The 18,030-nt window shown below is 39.3% G+C and overlaps 1 protein-coding gene across 2 annotated transcripts in view; it reads right to left on the reverse strand.

Annotated features, from left to right (window-relative positions):
- The window catches only part of TMTC1 (transmembrane O-mannosyltransferase targeting cadherins 1), a 264,007-nt gene that overhangs the window by 18,881 nt on the left and 227,096 nt on the right, over positions 1-18,030 (reverse strand). For both annotated transcript variants that reach the window (XM_013057825.2, XM_004755702.3), the window contains 2 exons: positions 17,139-17,247; positions 1,531-1,633 (listed from right to left, as the gene is read on the reverse strand). In XM_013057825.2, the coding sequence (XP_012913279.2) occupies positions 1,531-1,633; positions 17,139-17,247 (212 nt within the window). The remainder of the gene's footprint in view (positions 1-1,530; positions 1,634-17,138; positions 17,248-18,030) is intronic.

The following is an 18,030-nucleotide window of genomic DNA, read 5'->3' on the forward strand; positions in this document are numbered from 1 at the left end:
GGAGAAGCGGACTCTGCACTGAGCATGGAGTCCAGTGTGGGGCTTGATCTCAGGATGCTAAGATCATGACCTGAGTTGAAATCAAGAGTTGGCCACTTAACCTCCTGGGCCACCCAGGTGCCCCTATTTAGATGCCTTTTGCTAACCTTTAGCTGTGTCTTGGTACTTAAGAGGTATTAAAAAAATATATCAAGGTATTGCTTTAAAGCTATAGACACTAAAGCGTAAAGGGCACTTAAGAGACCTGAAAAAAATCCCAGGGCAACTGAGGATGAAGACCAGAACTAGAACTAGAATCAAGATTCTGGTGAGATTCCCCAAAGAAGCTTCCTCGTGAAATTACATCTAAGTGACTGAACTATAGAACGGTCTGAAGTCCTAGATGAAATGGAATGTTTATGACCTGCAGACACGTTCTCAAGTGCACCTTCTTTGAATGGATGTCTGCAGCATAAAGATTTTATGTCTGTGTAGATCTATGTACAGTTCACTGGTAATAGGGAGAATTTCTACCAGTACAAAATACATGACTATGAAGGAAGTGGCAGGAAGATATACAGGATAGCCAGTGGGATTTTTAGGGGAGTAGCACTGTTTGTTGTTGAGGTAGAAGGAAGAGGGAAGACCAGATCAACAAGGGGTCTCTTCCAGTTTTTATATCTTCAGGACACCTAATGTATTAGTGTATTGCTAAGAAACCAGCAGATGGCACTACAAAACTAAATATAAGGGGCATTTCCTAGGAGTTTTGGAATGTAAATTTACATTTTATTAAACAGAAATGTTTCAGATATACTAGAAAATAAAAACCCATTTGAGTATTCATACTGACAAAATAATTAAAATAATTTTATCACAAGGCAGATAGCCTAATAGTCAATGAGAATAGAATGGTGCTTTTGTATTAAATTCAACTACCTTTTGATTCCTTATAAGTATTCATAGCGTGTCAAAAGTAGATGGGACACAAATCATAAAGAAAACAGAATCCCTGCCCAGTAAAGTTTTGCATTAAATAAGATGGAGTAAGTATATTTTATATAGCACCTGTCATGTAAGAGCACTCTATCAATAATAATAATAATATAGTTTCTGTAATCTACATCAAGTAAAGAATGATGGAACAATTCTGGAGCCTTTTTAAAATCAGACATACAGAAGTATTTTCCATCTGCTGGTAAGTAGATTCAGAGGCAAGCCGTGTGTCATTGCTGAGGACTGTTTCATCATCATAGATTTATGGACTTGTCTAAATGATACTCAAAAGCCTGCTACTCATTAAATCAGCAAGTATTCTGATATGCAGGGAGTTTTTCTGAGTGCTATACAAACCGGGTGGATTTTACTGAGCCGAACTTGAAGACTTAGAGAAATGATAGCCCCATGGTACAATGGGATGGTCAATGGTGTGAATTTCCTGCCAAGCCCAGTGAATGTTACTTAAGAGAAATCATTTGGGTGGTTGCCATTTTGTTTGATAGATAGTATTATCTCATCTCAATGGAACAGATTCTCTTTAATTTCACTCACCAGTATCAACTAAGAAAACCCCATAGTTGTTGTGTAAGTCTGAGCTGTCCGGACAGTTCTTTATTCCAGCCAGGTATATCTCCTCAGCCTCCTTAAATCTCTCCTTTAAAAGAGAATAAAGGAGAATAAATGAGAAAGTTCAAAACAACAACAACAACAATAAACTGAACAACAGAATAGGAAAGGTAAGAAACCAATTTACTGAGCATCTATTGTGTAACAGGCACCAAGATCAAACACTACATATTTTGAATTAAAGTCAGTGCCAATGGCACAAATTCCTACAATTCATATTCATTCCTATTTAGTTCCTTTGGGGCAAACAAGCAGATATTTACTAAGAAAGACATCTAGAAGGACTTGCCCTGCAACTGGAAAAAGCCTCAAATAGTTGTTTGACTGGTATGCTTTCCACCCCAGTAACTCTGTGTGAAAATGAGTGACAGACACATCCACAGAGGAATATCTTGAGAGGTGACAATCTGGGAGCCAAGGAGTCCCGGGACATCCATCTAACAGCTGCACTTGGCAGAGCTAACGCTCTCTTTACACACACTGCATGGTTTATTTGGGGAGGTTTTTGAGGAAAGGAAGAGACTGATGCCAATTACAGGAGGGACTGGCCTTGACCTTTCTTTAATCAAAATAGTTCTAGAGTCCACCCAACTGTGTGCTGCTTCTTTTAGTCAACCTGTGTTTTCATTTCAGAGCCAAATCCTCCAATAGGAATATACTTCTCTCCAAAGGCAGACCTCCAACTCTTATTACTGTGGCAAGGCCCAGATCAACTGCCACATCTTCCTAATTGTCCTGCTCTTCTTCTAAAGATTTGCTTTAGCACACTAGTAATTCTGAACTAGCTATTAGGTACATTTTTCACAGGGTTACACATTCTTTCACAATATAGAAGGTAAAACCTACTTAATGAATCAAAGCTACCCAGGTCCTAACAATTACTCATGAGTAAACAATTTCACAGTTTCCTGGTACTGCTGGGAAGGTCAGGTAAAAGGAAATAATCAGGCATAAAGCACACAGCAACTTTTCCTTTAATATGCTCTGAGGGTAGGCATTTTCCATAATTTTATCACATTTACTACTATTAAGTATTCAACCAGACACACACAAAGGGAATGCACAGCATCAATTTTCTCAGATGTGACCCCTTTGGCTTGTGAATAAAAAATGCACTGAGCCTTGTGTTATAAGCCAAAGAGCTTCCATTTGATTTGACCCAGAAAAGTAAAGACACTTGACTCTCTGTGGAAGGACCACTGTCACTTCTTTGAAACTTTATTTACTTATTTGTTTATTTGAGAGAGAGAGAGAGAGAGAGAAAGCACATGTGCACAAGCGTCCAAACATGAGTTGGTGGGGGGGAGAGAATCTTCAAGCAGACTGCATTCCAGAGCCTGACGACGCAGCGCTCAATCCTACATCTCCAAGATTATGACCTGACCTGAAATCAAGAGTTACTTAATGAATTAATGAAGAGACACTTAATGAATTAAGCTGCTCAGGTGCCCCTAAGGCCATCTCTTCGAATCCACACATTTAAGTACCATTTAGGAAACAAGATGTGGTTTGAATTTGGCAAATTTCACCTATTTGAATTACAAAGCCACAGTCCAGCGAAAATGGAGATCCATTCGATTGCCAAACAGAGTCTAATTTAGGAAAATTAAAGAATAAAAACCTCAAATCTCAAAATAATCTTTTCAATCTATTAAAGGGAAGAAAAACTTTATGAAGCTATCATTCACTGCAGGACCAACAAATTTGTGTATGTGTGTTTAGAGATAGGCAGGACATAAATTATTAAGACTCTAATCATATTAATAGCTACCAAGTACCACTGCATACTTCTCATTTACTCATTCACTGAGGACATGTTTACTGCAAGGCCTACAGAAAGTGTGGCACAGCGATGAAGCAATGGGCTGCCAGTGCATGACTATGTGCATTGGAATGCCAGTCCCACAATTTACTATCTATGTGACCTCACTTTTCTACGTGTCTAGTTGTAAAATAGGATAACAGTAGTACCTATCGCATAGGGTTGTTGTATTAAATGGATCAAAACATGTAAAGCACGTAGAACAATGCTCAGCACACAGCCCTTTATCACGTTAGACATATCCTTGTTACGATCATTAGTTAGTGTTAGCATTATTACTGTATCACTAGGAGACAGATACCAAAAACAGGGAGATGAAGAGAACAAAATACTTCTATCAGGAGCTCAAAAACGAGTGAACTAATAAATACAACCCAATGACAGCAGTGTTTTAAAAAGGGAAGTACAGCTTCTCTTGAGCTCAGGAGTCCTAGAGTGGTTCCTGCGGCCCATGAGGAGTCGTGGCCCTGTCCGAGTAGCCAGGTGTCTCAAGTTCCTTTCCTACAAGAGCTCTTCAGTTGGCTTTAAATGAGAAATAATTAACTAACCCAGGTGTTTTTTCCTTTTAACTTTTCTTAATCATCTTCTGAAACAGTTTAATAAACACCTCATATCCTAGAGGCAACCAGAAAAAGAACACCTGGCTAATCCAAAGCTGGGGTGTCAGCTCCTAGAGATCTCAAGTTTCCTGTGTTACCATTTCACAAGTGTTACTGTTCGATTTTAATGTCACCTTTGTCTTAAAAGGATCAAATTCTCTATACTATATGGTGCTTTTAAAAACACACTAACATAGTCATGGTAAAATCAAAACTTCAAAAAAAAAAAACAACAAACCTAACCCCACCCAACTATTAAAAATACAATGGATGAGATTTTCAGCCAAGAAAATAAAAGAATATTAGAGCTGGAAAGAGTAATACTTTATATTTATAAATAAATAGAAATATACTAAAAAGACACTAATTTGCCACCATTTTTAACTCATGAAGAAACTTAGGCACAAAGTGGCTAAGAGAAATGGCCCATATCTTATAGCTACAAGGGAAGAGGGAAGAGAATTTAGGCTTTTGGTGGACAGGGAACTGAATAAGCCCTGCATAAAAGCAGTATTTCTGGCAATAATGGTGTCTCTGGCATCAAAAGAAACAATTACACTTTTGGATATCCATCTGTCCTGTCCACAGCTATTTTGTGAGCACCATACATGTGCCAAGTACGCAGGGGAGACAGAAGAGTGAACAAGACCGACACAATCCTGCCAGGACAGTCGAGTGGGATGCAGAGAGGAAGACGACATCGCAATGTACTGTCACAGTGTCATGAGGGGGGAACCACAAGGGCAGCCAGGAGTGACACTAAGACCTGGGGTGAGATAGCTCCTCGACACCTGTCATGATCCAAATGCCCAAGAATGCTGGATGCATTACCTCCAGCAGCTGTAGAACACAAGACGTCTTGAAAAAAATCTGTGGCTACTTCAGATCTAAGAAACATCACTTTATAAGTAATCTGGAAGAACTGTGGGAGAACTGAAAGGTACTTTTCCTGAAAAGAGTTAACACCGGTGTCTTCACAGTCTGATTTGGTGAAGTCAAATACAACAGTCAACAAAAGTTTTCAAGGGCAATTCCTCCTTCACCTGATTTCATTTTACTTTTCCCCCATCTTGTTGCTCTCAGAGAGTCAGAGATCATCTTTTTCATCTAAAACTTCTCTTACTGGGGGTTTATGAGCTGGGTTTCCACTAGAAATGCAATTTTCAAGGTCCAAAGAAGTAATGGGATTTAAAAGAGCATGTGTGTCAAGAGCTAGTGATGGTATCCGTGTGCCCTTGGTCATCCAAGGGCAGTCTCAAGACTTGGGCTCTATGAAAAATGTCTTCAATATCTGTCTTTTCCTTTCGCTGGACTGTAAATTTCAAGGAATGATTAGCTCTACTTATTAAAAAATGAACAGGAGCCACCACCAAAGAAGAAAAATACCTTCGAGGTATTTATTTAAAATAAATTCCACCTTCTCTGGAAGGGAAATGCATTTATCTTAACAAGTAGTAGTCCTTAATCCCTGAAGCTCTATTTTAAGCACTTCCTCTCTATTTACCTCATCTGGCTAGATGTCCTGACCTAAGCTCATCATTCCTGGTCTCTACTGACTTGTGAGATCCAGAGGAAGTGAATATAAGTTATTTATAGGACAACTTTAATTAAAAATGGTTGTGACCAGAGAATGGCTCTGACAAATAATACTGTCTGCCGTACATCAGAGTCCCCAATAACCCCTGTCTCAGCATGAAATCACTTTTGAGGACGATGGTTAAAATGGGCAGCCTGCAACCATGGGCTCCTCTCCAAGGCTCAAGCATTTTCAGTAGGGTGGAAAGAAAATGGGCCTTGGGGGAGAGATAAAACATAGTCAACATCTCCACTTTTTACATGCTGTAATTACCCAACATGACATGCTTTTTACCTCAGGGAAGGGAAAGTGAAGAGCAGATCTTTGGAAAAAGCAACTCAACTTTAATTTACTCTCGTGGGCTAACTGATATGTTTGGAAAACTTCTTGTAGTTCAAGTTGCAGCAACCAGGAGGACAAATGGACACGGGCTTAATGCAGCCATCCTCAGACTTCATGGTTTTGAGATCCTTTAATACTCTAAAAATTACTGAGGACCCCCAAAGAGCTTTGTTTATGTGGGCTATATTTATCACTATTCACCACAATGAACATAAAGCTGAGAAATATAAAAAATATTTATAGTTTACTTAAAATATAATAAACTGAACTATAATACATTTATATAAAAAATAAAAAAATACTTTTCCATAGCAAAAGAACAAAAAAAAACCCCAAACTAGTGAGAATACTGGCATTATTCCGTATTTTTACAAATCTCTTTAATGCCTGGCTTAATAATAGAAGACAGATGGATCCTCATATGTACTTTAAAGCTAGTCTATTTTTTTAAGATTTAATTTATTTACTTCAGAGTGGGTGGGATGGGGCAGAGGGAAACAATCCCCAAGCAGACTCCCTGCTGAGCATGGAGCCTGACTCAGGGTTTGATCTCAGGACCCCTGAGACCACGATCTGAGTTAAAACCAAGAGTTGGACAACCAACTGACTGAGCCACCTAGATGTTCCTGTGCTAATTTATTTTTATGATTTTAGTTGAAGTATAGGAAGAAACATAGAGGGCGCCTGGGTGGCTCAGTTGGTTAAGCAACTGCTTTTGACTCAGGTCATGATCCTGGAGTCCTGGGATCGAGTCCTGCGTCGGGCTCCCAGCTCTGCAGGGAGTCTGCTTCTCTGACCTTCTCCTCGCTCATTCTCTCTCTCACTATCTCTCTCTCAAATAAATAAAAAAAATATTTTTTAAAAATAGACATTTAATTGGAAAGTGGGAGAATTTTTTATTTTTTAAGTTTTATTTACTTATCTGACAGAGATCACAAGTAGGCAGAGAGGCAGGCACAGAGGGCGGGGGGCAAGGGGGAGTAGCAGGTTCCCTGCAGAGCAGAGAGCCTGATGTGGGGCTCGATCCCAGGACCCTGAGATCCTGACCCGAGCCAAATGCAGAGGCTTTAACCCACTGAGCCACCCAGGCGCCCCAGTGGGAGAACATTTTAATGTCTTTTCGTAATTGTAAATACATCATGGATCCTCTAAAAAAATACTGTACGCTCATGAGAGAATGAGAGTTAAAAAAGGCAAATTACTTGTTAATAGTATTATGAAAACTGCATTGACCTTCTTGGATGTCAGGGGTCCCCAGTCAACACTTTGTGAACAGCTGGTTTAATGAATGGCCCATAACAGGTACTTAATGTATAGAAGGTATAAGATATGATATTCCAAAGTGTTGAAGGACCTACAGAGAGATTGGGATGGAAAGTTCTCCTAGTACCCTGACACCATGGTCATGCACCTGAATTGTTTTCTAGAAGTATTTTCATTCTGGTCAATGATATGAGCATACATATCTCTAAGGTATTTCCCATTAGCCCCATGTCTTTATTTGCAATGACGAACCTGGGAAGTTTAGGAGCAATGGATGTTTAAACTCATGTCAATGATTTCTCTAAGAAACTTTAAAATATGGCAGTTCAAAATACAGAGCAGGGGCGCCTGGTGGCTCAATTGGTTAAGCAACTGCATTTGGCTCAGGTCATGATCCCAAGGTCCTGGGATCAAGCCCTGCATCAGGCTCCCTGCTCAGTGGGGAGCCTGCTTCTCCATCTCACTCTGTTACGCTGCCTACTTGCACTCTCTCTCTTACTCTCTATGTCAAATAAATAAATAAAATCTTAAAAAAAAAAAAACAGAGAGTAGAGATGCCTGCTTTCTCACCCTCTCCTTTGCTTTTATTTTCTTTACAAAACAGTTCTTTCACCTATCAGTCCTCAGCAGGGACATTCATAAGAAACAAGCTGTCAATATTTGATGTCTAATTCTCTTTCTTATCCAACTAAAATGAACCAAGGAACTTGGCATTTCTCTTCACCAAGGAAATGGTAGTTCTTTCTTAATCTTGAAATTTTTTTTTTTTATCACCCAGCAGATTGTGATCAACACTATTCTGTGATAATTTATGCAAAGAACAATCACTTTAAAGAGGAAATGCCAAGAATCATTAAAGAAAAGCTTTAAAGAAAAAGTGTGATGAGAGTAAGCAATTACAGGTATATAACACTGTCAGGAGACCACAAAAAAAGCGGGGGAGCCATATTTGCAGAGAACTGCAGTTCCCCCCTCCCCCATCTCTAAACTCTTCTCACACCATTTGTCCTCATTCTCTGCACTTCCAGGCATATGATTTTCTATTAGAGGAAGAGATCCCACTCTTCTTCACCCCTGAGCTTTCATGTGGTCTATTCCCTCTAGCCAGAAAGCTTTTCCCATTCTTTTTTAAAATCTTGTTGCTATCCAGAAGTTCTTCAGGTAGCTGATTAAATGCTGCTCTTTGGCCACTGCCCCTGCCCCCCACGTGCCCCTTCCCACATTCTCATGGGTACTTCTTCATTACACATTTGTCACAATTGTGTTAGATATTGGGGAGGGGGCTATAGTTCTTTGCTCAGGGGTAGCCTTCCCTTCCAGACTCTAAGTTCCATGAGGATAAGGCCTGTACTTTATTAGTTCAACAATCTCTAGTGTTTAGTGATACCTAGATGTTCAGTAAGTATGTGCTGAATAATCAAATCAATAATTCTTTAAGTAGGGTCTGGTTCAAGTTGGCCTGGCCACAATGCAACAGTTTATGTGGCTGAACTGACCCAAAATATGGCAGAAGGAGAAAAGCTGATTCTAGACCATCCACTCTTGGTCTACTCTCCTAATTTATATTTTATTATTCCAATTTTCTTTTCATTCTTGTATCCGGTGAAGTCTTATCTCAAAATACATTAAATAAAAATATCTTAAGTGTTATGAAATTGACTGAGTTTTTCAATAGGCTATAAACCCGGGGCTAGCAATAATTAAAATGGGTCAGAGTCATAAGCAGTGTTAATTTTTTCCCCCTTTACTGTTAGTGTAATGCAACCTATATCATCTCTCATAAGAGTAGGCTGTTTAAAAATGATGGTTGGCTTATAAAAGTTTACAGTCCTATTTGTGAAGCTGGAGTACAGCCAGTTCTGAGTGGTATGGAGAACCAGAAGAGAACACTAAGTCCAAGACCACCTTGACTTTAAATCTAAGAGTTTATTTTCTGTTCTCAGTTTTCTTGACTTCTTTGCTGCAGCAGACAAACACAGGCAACAATTTTTTTTGCAGATTCTTTTATGTATCTCACTTCTATGACAGCTCACCCTTTGTGGTTTCCTCTATCTCTTCTGTTCTTTCCCACTCCTTCCACACCCAACCTCCTTGACTATGGCCCATTATTGCAGTCCAGTCATAGGACTTCAGAGTCATATAGTCAAAGTGCAGTGCCAAGGAGTCAAGAAAGCAGTCCAGTCCTGGCCCTCACACTAGTTATCTCTATCACCTTGAGCAGCAGCTAATTCAGTACACACCATATTTTTCTCTGTAAAATGAGAAGGTTAAAAAATTCTTCAAGGTTTTTTTTTTTTTCTTCACATGCTTTTCTTCATTTTCCCCTCAGAGAAATAACTTACTCATAATGTGGTTTCATTTATTTGAGTCCTAAATCCACCTTCCCAGCCCTAATCTCCTTCGCTGCCATCTGTCCACACATTAGTTCCACTTAAAGGTTCCACTAACATTCAACACTTAAAGGCTGTACACTGCTGGGAGCAGAGGATATGGGTACCACTCTTTAGAAAAGCAATTCAGTAATATACCTCAAGAGCAATTTAGTAAGGTATCTCAGTGAAATATGATGATACTCTTTTGATATGGGAACTCTACTTCTAGGAATCTATCATTAGAAATGATTCAAAATATTGTTTTAAAAAAGACGTAAGAAAGGAAAAGTTCATTGTCCTCCCAACACACATGCGTGCATGCACACATGAAACCAAGTGACCAAACTTTGGGGTATTATTATATAAATCACAATGTATAATTTTGATAACTAGTAAGTAGCCATTAAAATGGTATTATCAAGGGCGTCTAGCACCATGAAAACAGGTATAGTATGTTTAATTTAATAGCAAATGAAAAAGAATAGGATACAAATTACATGTGAATTGAAGTATGAAAACAAAATAAGTATATTGAAAGACCTGCAGGAAATTAAAAAAATAATATTCTTTATTTCCAGATATTACATTATTAATAAAAGGTATATTTTATCTTCTCTTTTTCATACATTTCATTTACATTTTCATATTACTTGTGTAACTGAAAAGGAATGTGGAAGTGAATCTCATTTCCACCCTTTCTAAAATCTCCCACCTCCTTGGCTTCCCCATGGTGCTCAGTGGCTATGTGTCTTCTCACTGTTAGGTGCCTGACCCTGGAATTCTTAATTTTCCATTTTCTTTTCCTTTCAGCCTTCACATACAAATAGTTCCTAAATACAAAGGGATTCTTTTCCCACAATAACGTCTGTCCATGCCCACACTTTGTTCCAGAAAGGAGGCTCTCCACTACTTATGCCAGAATGCATTTAAAAACCTCCTCAAAATACTCCACATGATTTTCTCCCTTCCAGGTTTTAAAAACCTCTTCCTTCGTCACTTGCCTTTGCTTCTTATTATCTATCAATTTCAAATCGGGGCTCCACTGTGGGCCTCAAAAGTCTCGCATATAATGCCTTTTCAGCTTAACTCATCTTTCAAATTTTCCCTCTTCAAGTTCTCTACTGTGCCCAGAAAGAATTACTTTTTACTTCTGGATTCCAACAGAATGAACAAAATATTAGTCCCAGGCAAATCCCACAAGAGATTACTACACTCCAGGTTCTATTTGCAGTGGGGATGGGAGATGGGGTCAACAGACAGCAGTATGCTTACTGTAAAAGCAAGGGATGGCAAATGAAACCTTTTGGGGGTGGGTCCCCCCCCTTAGATTGTATTTATTTATTTGTCTGAGAGAGAGTGCACAAGCAGAGGGGAGGCACAGAGGCAGAACAAGGATCCCTGCTGAGCAGGGAGCCCAATGCAGGACTCAATCCCAAGACCCCAGGATCATGACCTGAGCCTAAGGTAGCCGCTAAACCTACTGAGCCACCCAGGCTCCTCATTGTTGTTTTCTAATAGAATCACATCCTCCAATCAGGGGAAGGATTTCAGCAGGTTTCTAACAAAGCACCTCACAACATCCTCATAGATAAGATGAGGTGAGCTAGATGATAACATGATTGGCTAAATGAACCAACAAATAACTGTACGTAAAGAGTCTCAGGTGAAAGAGAGGTCAACCTGGCAAGAAGATCCTACAGACACAATGCAGGTCTCTGCAACATTTTTGAATCAAAAACATAAATAAGTAACTGGAAGCTATTTTTATTTAATTTACCAAGTGAAATATCTGGGAAGGCCAGTTAATATAAAGATGGCAGAAAAAGGACAAAAAGTCCTAGAACACCTGAAATCTCAGACTGATCACAAAGAAGTTGAAATTAAATACAGATAAAGATGAGTCCTTTCAGCCAGATTTTAAAAACATGCCTTCAGCATGGATGAGGCTTGCATTAACAAAGGTTCACAGGTTATAGGGACTTGAGTTGACTGTCTCCAATGTGAGCCAGAGTGCCATGCGGTTGCCAAACAACCAGCAGAACTCATTTCAGGGTGACATTTAGCAGACACCCAGGACGTCAAGCCAGGGAAGTATTTCTATTCCAACCTGAACTTGCTGAACTGCACTTTAATACAGGAAGCCATCCTGTCACAGAGAAAGTGGATCGTCCAGAGGCTATGCAAAGCAACATGACCAGAAGCCAAGAATCTGGAAATCAGGGTAAGAAAGAATCAAGGTGAAAGAAAAGAGGTTAGCTTAGGAAAGGGGTGATCAGGGAAGTGATAACACAACTGCGCCCAACAAGCTCTCTGTCAGACGGGGCTCAAAGGGAGCCCATTACAGGATGACCCACTTTAGGGGTCCAGGGGTACAGGACAGTTTTCTGTCATTAGACTGGCCCAGAACAACAGTGCGGATAGGCCATGCATGTGTCTGGTGATGCTGGAAGATGGCCTGCTCCATGAAGGGACGGGCTCACACTGTGTTACAGAGTGGCCAAGGTTTGCAGTCCTTGCTTTCATACACTCTGGGAGTCGGAGATTCTGGAATGCTGTTAAATAAGGTTGTGCCACCAAGAAATGAATCCATTTATTACCAAAGAATGTTAAGCTGGGTGGATTCTCTCTACCAGTTTCTCTGTGCCTTGCTTGTGCCTCTGAAGCACTCTTTTATTCCTGAAGAATTCAAAACATGAAGACAAGCTGTTGAAAGAGAGGAAAGGCAACCCTGAGTTATGCCCAACAGCTGTTCTGTCTCTTTGATGTTAAAAATCAATTGCCTAAAGGAGGAAAAAAGAAAACTTTTCAATCTTTCAATTACATTCTTAGATCTCATAGCATTTTACATTCGAACCTAGAGCAGGAAAGCCTGGTTAAAAAAAAAAAAAAAGAAAAAGAAAAAAAAAGTGACCCTTATATGGCAGGAAAGATCATGATTGTAATCATTCTTTGTTCTTCTTGAAAACTGTTCATAACTTCAAACATGTGACACACAATAACTCTATTCCAATTTACCACTGTGGTTCACGAAAATTAAATTTATCACACAGCTGATTTTAAATACGGCATCTAACATACCTTAAACATGACAGAGGAAACATACATATTTTGTCCTTTTTAAACTTCCAATTCCTATAAGATGTGTTAATAGCAAGATACTGCAGAATGGACTGTAGTACATTTTGAGATCACAGAACATCTTAATCATCTTTAGAGCAGTAACTTTTCACCAAATTGGAGCTCATTAATTTAGAAAGAAAACACAACTGAAGAAGGCAATTCACTTTCACAATATTAACATGTTAATCCTTTATTTATACAGAAACAATAGCACTAATTACGGTGGAACCTTACAGCATTCATTGAAATATTCATGAGCACTAAGGGCATGTATACTGATGAGCACTTAGTAATGTACAGAATTATTCAATTGCTCTGTTGTACAACCAAAGCTCATACAACAATGTATATTAATTACACTTGGATTAAAAAAATGGTAAAAAACAATAGCACTTAATTGACATGAAAAAAGATAATTTGACATACTCTTGAAATGTTAGTGCTATAGATGCAGTAAAGATAATTTAGAATATTTATCAATTTTCAGATTTGGAAACTGAGGCCCAGAGAGGTAAAGTACTCCTCACCCAAGTCTGTACAGTTGGTTAATATGGAGAAAGGTCTAGAACCAGGTGTCCTAGCTCCCTATCAAATGCTCTTAATATCACACTACAGAGTACCTGAATCTCAAAGAAAATCAAATCCAAACATGCTGTCTGAATGCCTGTATCATACAGTGAACTGTCCTAAGCCCTAGAAAAGAAATGGGCACACAAAGATGATGCTGCTTTTCTTAAGGAAACTTACGGTCTTGTGAAGAAAACGTACCTGAAAAATTGTTTAAATTGTAGTTCCACATCTGAATTCAAGAAATAAAAATGTGTGACTATTTTGCACGTTGATGTGTGAGCTTTCATAAATTTTATAGGAGCTCTACTCCCATGAGAAGGGGAGGTGGAGAAATGTTGGGGGAGGAAGTGGGAGGTGAACTGGATCTTGAAAACTAGGGAGGAATTTTAAGGGGAGAAAGATAAAATGGCATTTTAGGAAGATGGAACTGTGTGACTAGATACACATTCTCGTATCTGCAAAGAGCTCCACGAAACATACTACGTTATCACTCATAATAGGTAAGTGATAATGTCATTTAGCGTAAGGGCAGTTTTCATCAAGAAGAGCAATTAAATGCTTATCATCTGTCCTTGTGAACTGGGAAAAAAGACAAGAGCTGGGAACAATGAATGCATTATTTTATTTATAGCTGGTCCTTGAACAATGTGGGTTTGAACTGCATGGGTCCACTTATGCACAGGCTTTTTTCAATAAACACAGGACAGCACTGTAAATATATGTTCTCTGGCTTATGATTTTCTTAATAACATTTTCTTTCTCTAGCTTCCTTGATTGTGAGACTACAGTATATTACACATATAATACACAGGATATATGCTAATAACTGTTTATTGTTATCGGTAAGGCATCCAGTCAACAGTAAGCTGTTAGTAGTTTCGTTTTGGGGGAGTCAATATGTGGATTTTTGACTGCACAGGTGGTCAGCACCCCTACTTCCCACACTGTTCAAGAGTGAAGTGTATTTGCTTACTTATACCCCATTATTCCACAAAGAAATTGAGGTAGTTTTAAGAATTGGAAATAAAACTTGAATAAAATAATTTAAGGAAAATGATAAGCCTGGAATAAAAGTGGTACCTACAGAAAAGCATATTATACAGTCCAGATGGCTGTTAGTCAGAGGTTGGGGGCAAGGAAAATGGAAATAGAGTTGACCCTTTTTAGTGTTTACAAGATTTTTCCTGTGTTAGATTAAAAATAAAGGGAAAAAAGTTCAATTCAGAAGCAGAACCTTTCCCAATACTGAGATGAGAGAAATTCTCCTGAGTCCTCATAAAGACGACACTGCATGAGGTAGTAAGGGCTGTTCCCAAGACCATCCCTGATTCTATGGTTATGAAGAGCAATTGCACATGGTGGTCCTCATACTACCACTCAGTGCAGGACAAACACATTACATTTGGGTATGATCAATTACAAAACAGTGTGGCCTACATACTTAGTCCTCCCATAATATAAGAGGAAAATTCAGAATATGTACTGGATTGGAGGGACTATATATCCTTCAGTTCATATAGATTCATTTATTCACTCAAAATTTATTGATTGCATACAATGTGAAGGACATGGGAATATAGCCATGAATAGAAAGGATGGCCACTCTCATGAGTTAAATAGTCTAGTGGTGGGAGAAGGATCACAGACAAACATATGTTAGGGGAACCTGGGTGGCTCAGTCATTTAAGCATCTGCCTTTGGCTCAAGTCATTGATCCCAGGGTCCTGAATTCAAGTCCCATATTCAGCTCCCTGCTCAGCGGGGAGTCTGCTTCTCCCTCTATGCACCATTCCCCCACCCCTAGCTCATGCTCTCTCTCAAATAAATAAATGAAATCTTAAAAATATGTGTGTGTTGGATGATGATAAATACTATTTGGGAAAAATAAGGCAGGACAAAGTGACAGAGAACATGATGGGCAGTGAGAGGTTGGCAGTTAAAAAGGGTAATCATAGACAACCCCTCTGATTGGGCAATTTTTGCACAGAAACCAGCGTGATAGGAGGAAGGATACTCTATGATGTCTGGGAGAGAAGTGCTGCAGGCAAAGGGAACAGTTAGTGCGAAGGCCCCAAGAGAGAAGCATGCTTGGCATGTCTGAGTAATGGCAAGACACGCAGCCAGGCAAAGGCAGGGGAAAGGTCCTATGAAAATGAGCAAAACAGGATGAGCTGAGAAAAAGGAACAATGGCAGAATCCATCTTTGCTTCAGAAGTCTCCTACAGTGTCTGCTTCAACACAAGCCAAAGGTAGTTGAGGACAGCCAGTGTATACCATACACAGAACACGACCATCCTCCTGTCCGCTTAACCACTGTGCTAAAATAGCACTGAAATCACCCACCACAGGCATGGGTTTTTGTCTAAAGCCCAACTACACTACATGGACAATAGCAGAGCATGAAAACTAAGCTTATCATTTCTAACACTTAAATATCCACAGAAAATTCTAAATTGGCATCCTGGTGAAACCTCCAAAGTTTTTTGAATATAAATAGCACCTCTACGTAACCAACGTTCATCACATTTAAGCCAACAGAATGCTATAGGGCATCTTTGCAAGGTGCTGACTTTGATTTTTTAGAAAGTCTGGGGGCGCCTGGGTGGCTCAGTGGGTTAAGCCTCTGCTTTTGGCTCAGGTCGTAATCTCAGGGTCCTGGGATTGCCCCACATCGGGCTCTCAGCTCGGTGGGGAGCCTGCGTCCCCCTCTCTCTCTGCCTACTTGTGATCTCTCTCTCTGTCGAATAAATAAATAAAACCTTTAATAAATAAAACCTTTAAAGACAGTCTGGCAATTGTGTGAGAGCAGAATCCACTGTCTACTGAAGGCACTTACATGTGCCAACAGGACAGTATCATCAATTTAGAGAAGATAATTTGTTTGTTTCCCCTTAGTAGGCGACATGTATCCAAAACACTGAAAAATAGTATCCAATCATTTAGATACAAGTAAAGAGAAGGAGGGGAAGAAAAATATCCCTTTATGCCACCAGAAATGTTTGTCTCTTCAGAGTCTGTTCTATGAGCCTCATGTGATCCTTTAACAGGTACTGAGACACAAGATCTATTAAGAGTATCAATAATTGGTTGCATATTGAGTTTGGAGATCTGAGTCCATCAGCAATTCCCCAGAAAAATTAAGTAAATAGCAATAAAATAAGCAAATAGTGTGCATTGTTCATTCATTCATTCACTCATTCTATTTTAAATTTTTAGAGGTTTTTTAAAAAAGATTTTATTTATTTATACGAGAGGGAGAACATAGAGGGAGTGTGAGAGGAAGAAGCAGACTCCCCAATGGGCAGAGAGACTGATGTGGGGCTCAATCCCAGGACCCTGAAATTATGACCTGAGCCAAAGGCAGATGCTTAACTGATGGAGCTACCCAGGCACCCCTCTTTTTTTTTTTTTTTTTAAACTATTTATTTATTTGTCAGAGAGAGAGAGAGAACACAAGCAGGAGGGGTGGCCCACAGAGGTTGAGAAGCAGGTTCCCTGAGAGCCTGATATGGTGCTCGATCCCAGGACACTGGGATCATGACCTGAGTGGAAGGCAGACACTTAACCAACTGAGCCATCTAGGTGTGTCTTGTGTATTGCTCTTGACAGATTCTGTCTCAAAGTGACACAGAATATACCAATGACCTCTAATGGACCATCTGTGTCTAAAGGCTACCTTCACTAGACCAGGAGTATTGGAGTAAGAAAGGTACACTTGTCATTTCTGTCAAGAAGAAAACTGACATAGAAATTGGTTGTCCAATATGAGTTTACAAATTGAACCATTAGCATCAAAATCTAGATAATATTAGTGTATACATTCAACAGGAAAAATTTTTTAATATGTGAAGTTCAAAGGACACAGTTACCTGCTCGGCCAACAATGAAGCTAAGCTAGAATACGCATCTGCAAACTCGGGACCGTATTTAATGGAGTCCTTCAGCAAGGTGATAGCCTCTTCTTTTTTCTCCTGGGACCTAGAGATTATAGAGAGGGAAAAAAAACATCTTTTAATAACACTTTGTTTAAATCCTCTGATTAGACGCTGAGATCTCATTTCTTTTAGCAAAGATAACCTGATTTCCTCTGGATTTCACTGCAAATGAATTAACTAGATTGTCTCAAGGTGCCAATAGTTTCTGCTTCTGAATTCTCAGTGGAAAGAGATGTAAATGATGCTGCAGTTTATTCACTGATATTTCTACCTTCTCTTTCCTCCTATGCACTTTCTTGAAAGCTTTAGTATTTTATAAGTTTGTTAACCAGAAACCTCAACCCTCAGAGGAACAATTGTGGAGGCATTCATGGGAGCCAGCTCACAATGATGTGGAAGGTGTGCTGAGCCATCTCTCAGGGACAAGCCAGCCAAACTGCTCACGTTAACCTGAGCTTTTATATCTAAGAGGCAACAATTTATACCTAATATGTCAAGTTAGGAAATACTGTGACTATTGGCTGACAAAGAATGACTGGCTATTTTATCATCAAAGTTTTATTGAAAATCTGGGCTGGTTCTGTTTTATTCATTTTAGTCTTTTCCTGAAAGGGATTATTTCTGGTTCAGAGAGGACTCAAGGCCCCAGAATTATTACCAATATTTTGGGTGGCAGTTCTCTTTCCTGCTAGTGCCACAGGGGAGGCACATGGACATTATCCTGATATATCAGTATTTTTATTTATTTTTTTAAAGATTTTATTTATTTATTTGACAGACAGAGATCACAAGCAGGCAGAGAGGCAGGCAGAGGGAGAGGAAGGTA

Source organism: Mustela putorius, unplaced genomic scaffold, assembly GCF_011764305.1.
Source record: "Mustela putorius furo isolate JIRA1106 unplaced genomic scaffold, ASM1176430v1.1 tig00537227_pilon_pilon_pilon, whole genome shotgun sequence".
Taxonomy (NCBI): domain Eukaryota; kingdom Metazoa; phylum Chordata; class Mammalia; order Carnivora; family Mustelidae; genus Mustela; species Mustela putorius.